The 14,771-nt window shown below is 33.2% G+C and overlaps 1 protein-coding gene across 1 annotated transcript; it reads left to right on the top strand.

The window, feature by feature from the left end:
- The first annotated feature begins 6,330 nt into the window (after positions 1-6,330).
- On the top strand, positions 6,331-14,324 carry LOC132282315 (uncharacterized). The gene is made up of 3 exons (XM_059783939.1): positions 6,331-7,122; positions 10,477-10,703; positions 13,819-14,324. Exons 1-3 carry the CDS (start codon positions 6,899-6,901, stop codon positions 13,824-13,826), a joined length of 459 nt encoding a protein of 152 aa, XP_059639922.1. The 5' UTR covers positions 6,331-6,898; the 3' UTR covers positions 13,827-14,324.
- Positions 14,325-14,771: the final 447 nt, after the last annotated feature.

Genomic DNA, 14,771 nt, shown 5'->3' with positions numbered 1-14,771 from the left:
AACTCAGCACTTCAACTGAAAAAAGAACTCTTCTAGTTGTTCTATAATATTTTCCTCGTAGGAAATAATATGCACTATTGTTATAATAATATAAATGATTTTTGGTTCTATCCTAAAGCTCTTAGGACTTGGAACCCCCCACATTTATAAGTATTTCTGTTAAGATGAGTGACTCGTAACAAATTTCATCTATGAATAATATCTCCCCACAACTTTGGGATAATCCTGAAATTTTATCTCTAATGTATTTATTATGATTTTTCAACTATGAAAGTACCATATATTAAATACTTCACCTCATCTACCTTTTCAAGGTTCCATATTCGCTTCTCAACAAGCATATATAACAGTTTCTAGTGCATATGTACTCACTTTATCTCTAACATATTCTTATAATAATTCACCGACATTACCGTGAATTAATGCTAAAGATATTAATTACAATAGGCTCTAATTAATATTTGTTTTTACATCTCTTGTATTTATGAATTGAGTTATTCATGTTAAGTTAGCCATATTAACATATCATAACCTTTCATGTGTCACACATCACATAATTCAATCATTTAAGCAAATAATTATCTTATTATTTAAGTTTTGGATACAATCACCACAGAGTGAGCACTCACTTCTCAAGTATTATTACACACTCTTCTCATATCTCACTACTAAGTTATGATGAGCACCCACTTTTTAGTTATTACCGCTAGCTTGAAGTTAAGTTTGTTTAGCTAGCAATCTAGTAGCTCATAACTTTAGTACACACTTATCTAAGTGGTCTATCTTGGTAGTAGAGTAATTTGTTTTGAAGAATATTCTTCAAAAACTACTACTTTACAAGTAGTATTATTCCCTCCTACATGAGCAGATATGATGTATAGCTCAAATAACTTATGGCTAAAATGGCTACTCCTCACCCTCATGTTTTTCACTATCAAGTTAAGAACTAGAACTAACTGACAGTTTTTCATCTTCCTCTTAGGTTCTGTGCACCTCATTAATCATTTTAGCTTATACCTAAGCTAACTAGTTTGCAACTCAATAACATTTTAGCTTTTAGCTAAATTGTATATTAGAGCTAACTAGCTTGATTTAGCTTGTCTAGGTGTACTTGCTTAGTGTATTCATAACATTTTCTATTAAATTCTTTCGAGTTATTGGAAAATTTTCTCTGATTCAGCCCATTTACAGCTATACATGTCTTAAACACTAGTATAGGTCGTTTTCCTTTGACTATCAGAAGAGTTGACATAATTGGACTAATCCATTCATATAAAATTCAATAATATCACATATTATATAAATTATGTTGTAAATTTGAATTACAATACACATTAAGTAATTCAACTACATAGTTCAATATTATAGTATCAAATGAGAGTAAACATTTATAAAAATAATATTAAACTTGCATAACAATATAATTTCATATTATATCACATGATTAATTATATCACATAATTAATTTAAGAAAAAAGATTTGTGGCTCATTCTCCAATAAACATACTAGAAAATTAGGACCAAAAGATGTAGACGTTCTAGCCTACAAGAAAATGATATGCACTGATGTTATAACCTATCAAAGGTTTTATGTAACGATTCACTCCATCACATAGTATGATATTGTCCACTTTGGAATTAAGCCCGCACGATTTTGTTATTGGGTTTTATCTCAAAAGGCCTCGTACCAATTAGAGATAACACCACTACATAAAATCACTTTACCTTTCCCTTATGTAGGTGGTGTGGGACTGTGCACCTGTAACTTGCTCAATGTGATAATATGTCAGTGCCTCTTACACCCGCCCACGGCACACCCACCCACAAGGTTGCCACATTATAGGTCTCACTTTAACTTTCTTAGGAGAAAGTACAACCTTAGTTAGACACCCCCACATTTTTAAGAATTTATAGAAAGGTTTTCGACTTTTCCATAATTCATATGGTGTCACATTCGTTTTCTTTAGAGGTATTTTATTGAGTAAAATAATTTGTAGCAAGCAAAACTTCCCTCCACAAATTCTGAGTTAAACCAGAACTTATCAATATAGCATTCATAATTTCTTCGTGAATGATACCATATTCTAAACAAAGATCAGCACATGATGTTTTGTATTCACAAATTCTCAACCTCACTTTTGTAATATTTAAACATTTCTAAGGTTTATCTTTGCTTTGTAGCAAATATACATAACAGTATTTTGTGTAACTATTGATAAAAGTAACGAAGTACCTTTTTTCACCTCTAGTTGGCACATGTTTAAGGTAATGTCATATACTTCATAATATCATATTACAAAATTAAAATAATTCAACCAATATTGAATTATATATATATATATAAATAATTCAATAGTCTACTTATATAACATGCTTCAATTTCATATAATATTGAACACATCAATATTTAGCATATTACCGTATAATAATGTATAAAATATTATTTTATTATATCTCAACTATTAGGATGATATCTACTTATTTATATCTTAAATAGAAGTATATAATAAAATCTACGCAAGGAATGATCTGTCTTAAGATTGTTGGTAAAATATATGTTTCATGTGACATTTAAGATATAACAAATCTTATACTAATATGTCATGAGATAATTAACAATATGCTAAGAAATTATTAGTTAAATATGCAACTCTATATTTAATTAAATATGCAAAATAAATTAATAAAATCATAATAATCAATAAAGAACCTGGACCGAGGCTAGTATTGGATACTATGTCCTTAAGACAGATTCGCCCCGTTATGGTGCTAACGGATTCAGTGGCGTCTATCTCCCAGGATACAACAGTTTACATCCACCAGTAGCAGCAATACAAACTCGTGGATACGACGAACCTTCTTTGTGTAATACTCTCTTTGACTCAAAAATGCATCTATACTATATAAATGCTGAATTGGGTGCAATCCGAATCAAATGGTTCGGACCAATCTTAATATGGCTCAATGAAATTGGATTAGGGTCTAAGTGGTTCGGACCACTTAACCTATGGTTTGAACCCACTTGGGTTGGATTCAAGTCTAGAGAGGGAGATAGAAGAAAATAAAATAAATGAACAACTTGCAAATGATCCAAAATGAGGTATTTATAGAAACAGAAATGCCTTTTCGGATTGGGTGTATCTCTTCATTATTGGACACAACCATTGTAATAGGTTTCAATGGTTCATATGGTGTCTGTTCACCACTAGACACATCTATTCCAATATGTTGCAGTGGTTCACATGGTGTCTGTTCACCAATAGACACATCCATTCTAATAGGTTGCAATGTGCATTTTAAAGTGGGTGCAACCATGTTTTATGATGGTTCGGAAAAAGGTGTAACCTTTTAAAAAAACTAAAAAATAGTTTTTTTTTTTAATTTAAAAGGTGTAACCGTTTAGAAAAACTAAAATATGGTTTTTTAATTTAAAAAGTGTAACCTTTTAGAAAAACTAAAAAGTAGTTTTTTTTTTTTTAATTCAAAAAACCAACCACCCAAAAAACACACCCATTTGTGAAACCCATTTAAATAAGCCCAGCCTAAAATTAGGCCTAATCCAAAATTCCAAAAAAGAATAATCTGGACTTTACAATTAGGCCCAAGCCCAAGCCCAAATCCTAAACTCAGCTTATTTAAATTTCAATTTGTTTCAACATTTTTTTCATGTGAGACAAACACTTCCCACATTTTGCATACCCATTTAAGCTTATCAAAACACCACACTTTGGAGTTAATTTCTCATTCACCCGGAAACGGATTTGAGAAAGTAAATATACCACATTCATCTCCTTACGGAGAGAAAAGCGCTCGTCTAGAGATCCGCAAAAAATTATTAGCGGAATCTATTCCAAATCTCATCCAAAGTTCATGTTTTTAATGCCCCCGTTTCTAACAACCAACGCACTGGTAAAGCAGAGGGAATAAGAATAGACTGATAGGAATCATGAGTATTTTTTGAATGAACCCCATAAAACTCCCAAAACTGCCCAACAACAACTTCAATGATCCCTTGGCCAGACCAACCAGCTCTACCAAACACAGAATCGTTGCGAGACTTCCATAAATACCTCATAACAAACCGTAAATAAAGTACAACGAATCCTAATATGGGCTCTAAGTTTTAAGAGACGCAACGCGGAAGTCATATAACGAAAGACACTCCTAAGGACACTTGAACCCGGAGTGCTCTGATACCAACTGTGATACCCTCGAATTTCCGAATGCGGGTTGGCCAGGCCCATGCCCGAATACCCAAGAATATCAAAACAAATTGATGATAAAAGAACACAGAGTACAAAAGAATAAAGAAGAATAAATAAAATACTGACAAGAAACTAAAATGATAATTTAATAATAAACTTCATAATATATTTTTATTAATTAATAAACTCTTCTGATACAACTGATCTTCCAAAATAACATAAGTTTGCAGCTATTCCAATTAAAATATTATTGTCTTTCAATCCATCCCACGAATGGATTAAATTCATCCACCATTTGCCCCCATGTACTACCCCCAACTGAAGATACATCAATCCAACTAAAGATACATTAATTCGTAACAGAGAACCTTCCAAACTAACTTTGCTTATGGACAATCGTACAATAAGTGTTTTAAAGTCTCTATTTTAACAAACTTACCCATTCTTTTCATTATTCATTATCATTAACTATAATTAAAATGAAATGACAAAACTAGACCCTTTACTAAATAAAAAAAGAAAGAAAGAATTTGGCTACCCCTTGCCTTTTTTATTTTCTACCGTCTCTATTCTCACGGGAAGGAAGCAGCGAGAAAATTCGTTGTAAAGAATTTAATCTAACACAAATTTTATATAGATTAAAGGTTATGAGAAACCATGACAACAATTGGTTTTGCAATCCATCCAATTGCTAAAGCTACGGAGGGCTAGTATTCGTCCTAGATAATTTTTATATTTTCATCTTGTATTAATAAAAAAATTTAAACTGCCCCACACTTGCCCTCGCCTAATTCTTTTTATATTTTCATTTTGTATGTATTAAAATTATAAAACTATTCGTTGTTTATGATTTCTAAAATTTTAATCAACCTATCTTTTCAGTAACATTCTTTTGTCATATTCTTTTATTCTTTTTTTTTTTTTTCTTTTTTTTTTTTTTCTATACAAATTTTCTGATTGCTTAAAGTCTTAGCAAAGAATTTTCTGCAAATTTATGGGAACTCCTCCCCATGAGAATGGAGATCGGGAAAAATAAAATTTTGATGAAATCTTAACTCATTTACCAAATTCTTTGAGTAATTGAGGGAAATGAGGAACAATTGAGTTGCAAATTCTTTCATTTTTGTTTCCTTAAATGAAGGGTGTAGTTTTGTTATTTCATTTTAATTGTATTTAATGGTAATAAAAAAAAAAATGGTAAGTTTCTTCAAATAGGGAAAAGAATGGCTGATTAAATTATTGTAGTAGGATTTGATCCAAAGGCTATAATTAAAAGTGAGTATACTTTTTCATACTGAGTTTTTTTTTTTTTTTTTTACAAGGCAAGAAGGATTAGATGTTAAATTAGTAGGTGTAAAGAGTCGAAACCTGGCACTCCCAAAATCCACCGGAGGCACTGGAAAAAAAAATTATAAGACTTTTTTCTTATTTTCAAATATTTTTACTACTTTTTAAATTATAATTGACATATAAAAATAATATTTAATAGCGAATTTAAAGGTGATATATCTACATATATTTGTATTTATCTATATCTAAATCTATATCTTTTTCTTATTTCTAAATATTTATATAATATTTAAAAAAAAATTATAATGTGACATTTAAATATAAAAGATATATACACTATCATAACAACTAGACCCTAGTGTTACCGAGAAAGAATTGCAACGATTAATCTGATAATTATCTGAGAAGATTCATTACCAATTGTACGGCATTTAAATCTAAATCTATATATGTATATATTTTTTCCTTATCTCTAAATTTTTTTTTTTTTTTTTTAAAATCATAATGCAACATTTAAATCTATATCTCTCTCTATATATATCTATATCTTTTCCTTAAATCTAAATTTTTTTACTATATATATATTTTAAAATTATAATGTGACATATATCTATATTTATCTTTATGTAATATGGGTATATTAATAGTTATTTAATATCTTTGGTCAAAGTCAACACTGACTTGGGAGGTCAGTGTTATATTTAAAATCATATAGGAGGTCTTTGTAATTTAGGCCATCTGCCAGGAGGGCAAGTGTAATTATCCCATTTAAGTATTGCAACGACACCGTTTTAAAATGGATTCCAAACAACAAATCCTGCAATGTGCAACTGGAAAGACGATTGAACGGTGAGTGGGTGGGGCAGTGCTTACTCCAATTTTTGGGTGCACGCAATCTGTGAAGAAATCTGCAGTCCGTACGCATCCTTACAAAATTATTTTTGCAAATAAAACAATATTTCGTTCTCTCCCCAATCCAGCGTCTCAAATCGATCTTCTCTGTCCCCATCTACTATTATTCGTCTTTTTCTCTCTCTCCAAAACTTGATTTTCATCGATTAAACCACAGTTGAATCTGTAGCTGTGATGGGTTGGATCCCCGAATTGGTCACGCAGCAGTTCCATCTCTCGATCTCCTGAAATTAGGGTTTGCCTTTGGTTTGTATTCGATTCTGTTCTGCCAGTTGTGTTTTATTCTCTACGATTTGTTTTGCGAAGGTGGATTTTGAACTTCGAAATCATAGATTCGGATTTGAATTTGTGGTAGTTTTAGAAGAATTGGGTTCTGGTGAAACAAACCCTATGTTTTGATTCGTTTGGAGAATTTGAAATCACAGTGACAACAATTGAGTCTATTTGGGGAATCAGAAAGTTGGGTTTTTTTAGCGAAGAGGTTAAGAGTCATGTTTTATGGTGCAGTGGTATGGGATCCATGGCTCATTGTTGCCCAAATTGTTTGCTTTCAATGCTTATACTACTTAACACTTGGAGTTTTCATGGCAATTCTTGTGGGGACTCGTGTGTCACGAATGAGTCTTGTGTATTTCTTTGATTATGCCACTGTCACTGCTTCTACAGCAACCGGTTGGTGCGTCATTGTTTCATTTCTGCTCAGCGCTCTTGCAGGGTGAGACTCTTTTTCTTTTCATTTTATTTTTGTACTTTTTATTAATTTAAGGGGATTCAGAGGTTTATATGCTAGTTTGTTAGATTAATACTTTTACCTTGTATGAATTACTTCTATATGTGTTTATGATACTTGAACAATACATGCTATGAGTGCTTGATTTTTTACTGCTTTCAGTGCTTGATTTTTTAAGTTTATGCATTTCCCAGGACTTTGCGAATCTTAAAAACCTAAGAACTTGGTTTTCTTGCTCTTATATTTCTCTTTCCTTTAAAATCTAAGCACTGATCTATACAATTTTGGATTGTCTCGGCTTTTAATGTTTATATTGGGTTTCATTAATCATCATCTCAGTTCTGTCAATGGCGTAAAAGGAATCTCAAGTGTAGTAACATGCATGACATGCATAGTTTCCATATGTATTTTGCAATGTATTTTAAGCTGTGATTTGTTTCCCTTATCATCGATGTCAGAATCAAGAAATTAGGTTTTTACAAATGGTAGAGATTTCCAGAAAGAATAAGTTTATATATATATATATATATATATATATATATATATATATACTGATTCTATACTCACCCTCTAGGTCCAGCTAAAACTCCCACTCTGTATTTTAGGAACATAAAATGAGCATGATGTGAAAAAGCCATTTGCATGCAAGGTAGCCGACTAACTCATTCGGACTTTCAGTCATACTTTTAGCAATTTTCATTGTAAAATACATGGTGAAATTTACATTTATGGGCTTTTTAACATAATTTGGCTTGACCAAGCCTCATTGGGCTAGTAAGCACGGATATTTCTCCTAGGGTTGCTGTGGCGGTGTCGGACACTCGTGGGACACAACCTGAACATGTGTCTGACACAGCTAGAAGTGTTTTCATTATTTTGTTCTTCTTCTTCTTTTTTTGGTTGGACACGGCTTGGGACACGTTTGGGACAATTTCAGGACACGGCAGGGTAGAAAGAATCATTATCTGAAGGAAACTCTGTCACCCTCTCCAACATTGAAAGGAGTCCACCATAGACCCAGATATATTTTTACTCAATGCAGAAAAAAGAATAAAATACACCAAATCTCCTCTAAAAGAGCTGCGTGATAAAAAAAAATTATTGTACTATCACATGCTATTTTGGCACATGCAACACGTCACCAGGGCCGGCTCGAGCCTTAGGCGACTTAGGCGGTCGCCTAAGGCCCCAGCCAATAGGAATGCCTCAAAATTTTAAAATTTCCTTATATTAAGTTATACTATAATTATTTCCTAATATTGTTAAACTCTAATAAATATAAAAAATTTATATTAGGCCTCAAAGATTTATATCCTAAAATAACTTTTATGTCTCTCCCCACTCGTTTCAATTTTATATTAGGCCTCAAATATTTATATTCTAAAATAACTTCTTTTTTCTCTTTTCTCTCTCTCTCTCTCATTCCGATTTTATATTAGGCCTCAAATATTTATATCATAAAATAACTTTTTTTTTCTCTCTTTTGTCTCTCCTCCATTATATGACTTTTTTTCCCTCTCTTTTTCTACTCTTATTCACGTTTTACAATAAATCCTAACTAATATAGAAATTTAATATTAGGCCCAAAAGTCTTTCTCTCTCTCTCTCTCTCTTATTCACGTTTTTTACGTCAGCACTAAAAACATTTTTGGGTAAGTTACACCAATTCTAAAATATTAAACATCTATTTAACGTTGTTGTTTGGAAAAATGGTGAAAACTTTCCATATTTTTTTATTTTTTTATTTTTATTTTATGTTTTATCTTCTTCTTTTCAACAAGTCTTCTTCTCCCACTCTCATTACAAGTTTACAGCAGTTATGAACGCATTTTTATTCTATTGAAAAAATTGTAGAAGTAGTGGGTTTTCTAAATCAGGTTCAATGGTTCTTTTTCTTTAATTATTTTTTTAATTTTATTAACTTTTGTTATTATAAATTTATGTGTATATATATTTGTATATTTTGTTTTTGAGTTGTGACTAATTTTATTTATGTTATTGAAGAAGCCACTTTTTATTTTTCGCCCAAGGCCCCAAATTAGATTGAGCCGCCCCTGCACGTGACCATTCAATGACCTCTATAGTTCAAATTTTGAATGTTGAGAGTAGCTTTTAAGGAGGACAACCAAGCTAACAATGACGCATTAGGTGGAGCCTTTGTACTCCATATGCCCCTCCTAAGTAAATCCACCATATTAACTCTTTGAAAAACCTAATAAAATGACAAGCATTGAAGGCACTGCGGTTGCCATTTCTCCAGTAATTATGTCCAGTGCCATGCACTTGAGACTCCCGAAGTAACTCCAACATTGTAGTAACCAATTCCACCTCCCACTGTTGAAGAGTTGTCTTTAGTGTGGTGCTCCAAACCACTCCATTGTCTCAGAAGGAAGCAAAATCTGTCACGATGACTTTTATATCTGTCACATTCCGAAAGAGCTATGCAATCTTTCTTTCATGGTTACCTCCTCACCCCAGGCCTTGTGCCAAAATATGTTCCTCGTTCCATTCCCCATTGCGTAGAAAATATGTCAGGTAAATCCCCCACAATCCACCACCATTTACCATATTTCCAGTACACTATTCACTGCCAAAAAATATCTTTTCCAATGATATCTTTATGTATGCTTTCCTGGAAGATCCTGGTTAAAGTGTTGAACACCTTGAGATTCTTGATAACCTTTCTTTCCCTTAACCTTATGACACAATCTTTTCCAATCCAAGAGGTGATACTTTCTTCCCTGAGCCCTCATATTAAGTCTCTGGCCAGTCTCTTCCCTGCTGATGTTGGAATACTGAAGAGAACATGTATGTAGCAAGTTCAAAATTTTGCTTTGATAAGCATAAGTCTACCCATGCGTAAAGTCCTCACTACTCACACCCTTAACCCTTTGAAGGTTAGTTCCTTTCAGATTATGCCATACATTTTGAAGTCTTTTATTATGTGTCAGTGATCAAGTTGGATACTGAAAGGCAACATCATTGTTTAGACTTTATACATTTTTAATCTCTTTTGAGAACACACTGAAAGCATGGACTAAGGTTTATTTGAAGGTCTTACCAAGGCCTTGGATGCAAATGAGCTTTTGCATGTCAATAATAAGCGTGTGGGTTGCACTTCTGATAAAAGCACCTTACTGGGCGAGATCATCATGCATATGTGAATCTGGCATCGTATCTCAAGAGCATAAATATCATATTTTTATGTGTATATACTAATTTCTGATGCTGAATTTGTTATAGAGAGAATATTTAGTCTTAAGAGCAATTGTAATGAAACTTCTTAAAGTCTGCACAATTATATACTTGTTAACTTGCACAATTTTTATGGATGAGCAGATCTGGCTATATGCTTTATTTGATTGAGAGGGCAAAGAAGTGCTTAGATTTCTCAGCCACCCTCTACATCATCCACCTCTTTTTATGCATCATATATGGAGGTTGGCCTTCGTCAATAACATGGTGGGTTGTGAATGTTATTGGACTTGCAGTGATGGCTTTGTTAGGTGAATATCTGTGCATCAAACGGGAACTGCGGGAAATTCCCATAGCAAGATACCGTTCAAGTAAGCTGCCTTTTCTTTTTCTTACAGAGACCATCTATTGGAGCTAGCTCTCTCTCACCTTACTCTTTTTTATCTTGTAGTTATTAATTTGTAAATATTTTGTTTTCTAAGTGTTTGTTGCATAGTTTGTTATTGAATTCCGGTTGCCTCTTTAGCGTGTATCATTAGCACGAATGTTTTTAATGTGGCCTGCTTTATATCAATTCTAATTACTGAAGTTTTAACTTTTCATCTGTTGTTTATCATGCTAGTTTTGTGCTTATTTGTCTTCTCTGTTGGTTTTGCACGTCAAATTGTGTGTTATGCTCTCTCTTGTTTTATGCTTGATGTTTGCACTCGGACTTGCTATAATTTGTTCCAAATTGTTTTATGATCAGTTTTCTTTTCCTTTTTTTTTTTTTTTTTTTTTCCAGATGGGCACTTACTTTCATTTCTTTATTTTTAGTTAATTTTCATTTAGATGTCTTTGTAAGATAAGGACTGTCCCGTTCTCAATGTTGTAATTGTATCAGCATGCCCATTTTATGTGGAATATCTCATGAAGTTGAAACTGTGTGTTTTAGCATTTTTTTCCCAACATTTAAAGGGTATGAATGCCAGAGACAGCATAATTTGAACTTTTTTATGTTTTGGACATCTCTTAGTGCCGGGGTGATACCTTTCCATTGTTGGTTAGGCATCGCTGTTGATTATGTTCTCATAGAAGTAAAATTCATGTTACAATACTGAAGTCTCAACTTTTTGTCTGTTGTTTGTCATGCTAGTTTTGTCCTTATTTGTCTTCTCCGTTGGGTTTGCACGTCAAATTGTACGTTATGCTCTCTCTTGTTTTATGCTTGATGTTTGCACTTGGACTTTCTATAATTTGTTCCAAATTGTATATGTCTTTTATGATGAGTTTTCTTTTGCTTTTTTTCCAGCTGGGCACTTACTTTCATTTCTTTGTTTTTAGTTAATTTTCATTTAGATGCCTTTTTAAGATATGGACTGTCCCGGTCTCAATGTTGTAATTGTATCAGCATGCCCATTTTATGTGGAATATCTCTTGAAGTTGAAACTGTGTGATTTAGCATTTTTTTTCCCCAAAATTTAAAGGGTATGAATGCCAGAGGCAGCATATTTTGAACTTTTTTATGTTTTGGACATCTCTTAGTGCCGGGGTGATACCTTTCTATTGTTGGTTAGGCATCGCTGTTGATTATGTTCTCATAGAAGTAAAATTCATGTTACAATAAGTTATATAAAAGTTTTTTTTTTTTTTCCCTTCCAGGCTTCCAACATGGTATAATGCGAGTATTTCTGCATATATCATGAATAGTGGTATTATTTCCATTTGGTTTATAACCAGGTCACCTGAGAAAAGTATTTGTGCTGTATAAGTTTGAACAATTTAGTATGTTATAGCTAAAACATGAAGAATGTGTATATGTGGTTTGAGGCATTGTGATGAGGGGAAAAAGGGATGATAGGATGGAAAGAGCAAATAAACAAAATCAAAAGAGAAGGCAGAAATAGTGAAATGATGTATACAGCCTTTAGCTAACGAGTATAATCCTGAACGCCCTCCTAAAGATACTCATCCCTTATTTAATGGGTATAATCCGAAACACTTTCTTAGAAATACTCATATACTCATTGTGTAGTCTTTTGTTTTCATTGATACATCATAGTTTTTCTTTTTCTTTCACTTATAGTGATTACCAATTATTTTTTAGTGGATCAAACTTTCTTAAGAGTATTGCATGAATGCCAGAACTTTCTAAGAACCAGTAATTGAGAAAAATTAAGTTACTAATTTCCAAAATTAAATATCGGATTGAAATTTGACTATGTAGGCTCCTCTGTAAAACTTTATTAACCTGGCCAAACATTTGATCAGCTTTGATGGTGCCACTCTTCAATGCTCTCGTAGTAGTGACATGGCACTGATATGGCTGTGTGGCACTAACTGCAGTCCTGTGGTTGGTGCACTAGCCCTAGGGTTTGTCTCTAAAGCACCATGGTAACCTTTAAAATGCTTGTTACTTGAAATCAAATCTTACTTACGTCGTCCAGGAGTAACTTTCGCAAATTGTAATGGGTGTTATCCAGAAAAAACTGCCTCGTGCACATATTGTATTGGTTGTAGTTGGTAACGAGAGTTCAGCTTATTCCATGCTTCATTTCTACATATGAGCATTGAATTTTAAGAACCTCAGAAGATATGGAGAATACGTAATTCGAAAATATGCATTGAGGCAAAGTCTTTAGAGATTGGGAACCACAACGAATCACTGGACTTGTAACCTTCCCAATTATTGGATTTTGTTCAAAATCACCTCAGTAATTGTCAGTACTCAGCTTTTGCATGTCCAGTATCAATATTTTCTGTACCGCAATTGAGTTTATTCCATCCTCACTTAATTGTTATACAAATTCTAATAACGTTCCATGCTACTAGATGCTCTGGTTTTTATTGGCATTTACACATAATTTACTGTTGTAACTTTATTGTGTCCATTCTACAAAATTAATGCACAGCTGAAGGGGCTCCACAAAGTTTTGCTTGTTGCCATGGTATATGCTGTGTAGAGTTGAGAACTAAATTAAATTTAGGTGGTGGTGTCGAAGTAAGGCTTTATGTGGTGTCATCTCTCAAAAAGATCAATATCTATCTGCAATTCTTTTTATAAACTTACATAGCAAATGAACCATTCTTACATGATTTCATACTGCCAGTATAAAGTTCCCACTTTTGACCGAAGTAGATGAGTTTTACTTCTTGCATTTTGTTATTTTATATTTGTATGTATGTACTGTTGGTTCTTATTTTGGTAACAGTGTAGGAGCTCATGTGTTCACGAATCTACATTTTTGGATTCTTTTGTTATATCTCTCTTCGGCTGGGAGACTTTATCTACTCTTTGAAAAATATATGGTTTCCAATAAAGGTCTCCTTTAATTACTTTTGAGGCTGTGCAATGTTTTGGGTGGTCTTTTGTGTACTTAAAAAGCTTTGCTGATTGGAATGCAATTAGTATAATGGGCTAAATATCAGTAGCCCTAAAAAATTACATGAGCAATTTTTTTATCAGCTACTATGTGAGCATAATTAATTCCAGGGTATTCCATGCAGATGTCTAACGGATCAGAGAAACTCAACAGGCAAGAAGAAAATCTCTTACAGGCTAAAAATGGTGGCTTATTCTTTGCTTTGGAGGAGGTCCTGGATAAAGATCATGAAATACTGAATTTGATATTTCAAATTTTCAAGTACAAAGGGCTACAAGAAGCCTTTTATGTAATTGATTTTCGGTGTTTGAGGTGAGGACAGGACACAACAAACAATTTAAAGAATCTTTAAAGATGGGAAAGTGGAAGACATGACTCGGTAACAAATTAAATTGTGAAGGGTCCCTGCATGTATAATTTTGGTAGTTTTGAAAGAGATGATGATTAATGAGCTGATGATATTTTTTTCCAGAAACCTAATGAGTCTCTGTCTGGTAGTCTGGTTCGGCATTTTAAGCTCTCATATCATTTGGTTGAGCACTCAGATTTGCATGTGAAAATGGCTATCTTTGTTGATTGTGTTCTATAAATTTTTTAATAGGCTGGTTGAAGTTATTTCATGCTTTCTTAGTCTTGTTGTTTGGTTTCTTCTCCACCATGCCTCAACTTCTTTTCCAAACTTCAATATTATTAGGCTTGGTCAAGTTTACTCGAGAATAATCATACCCACCGGCCATTCTACCCACACCGTCGTGGTGTTTTAGCATGGAGGAAAAGAAAAGAAATGCTTACTCATTTGTGGGGTTGCCAGGCTCACAACGACCTCAAGAGTTTAATATTATAATTTTTCGTCCGCTGAAGGATTGAGTAGACGAGCGAAAACCAGTTTTCTGAACATTGGGTTTTTATACTATGGAATGGGTCCTCTAGGAAGTCCTCCTCAGGTTAGCAAGCAGACTTGTATTTGGGAGGATGTCATGGGTGAGTGATGGTGGCACAAGCTCTATATAGATTTTGGGGTGTCATGGCCTGCAACTTTATTAGCATCCTCTCGGCTTACGTCCCAGCTAACCCTAA

This window comes from Cornus florida, unplaced genomic scaffold (assembly GCF_030987335.1).
Source record: "Cornus florida cultivar Cherokee Brave unplaced genomic scaffold, ASM3098733v1 CherokeeBrave_3.0.0_Hap2_Chr11, whole genome shotgun sequence".
Taxonomy (NCBI): Eukaryota; Viridiplantae; Streptophyta; class Magnoliopsida; order Cornales; family Cornaceae; genus Cornus; species Cornus florida.
Note: the sequence above shows the minus strand (reverse complement) of the source record. Positions and strands in the feature narration are given on the sequence as shown.

Coding starts and splice junctions, on each gene's coding strand:
- LOC132282315 (XM_059783939.1), top strand. CDS start 6,899: ATGTTTTATGGTGCAGTGGTATGGGATCCATGGCTCATTGTTGCCCAA. Junction 7,123..10,476: donor CTGCTCAGCGCTCTTGCAGG/GTGAGACTCTTT, acceptor ATGGATGAGCAG/ATCTGGCTATATGCTTTATT.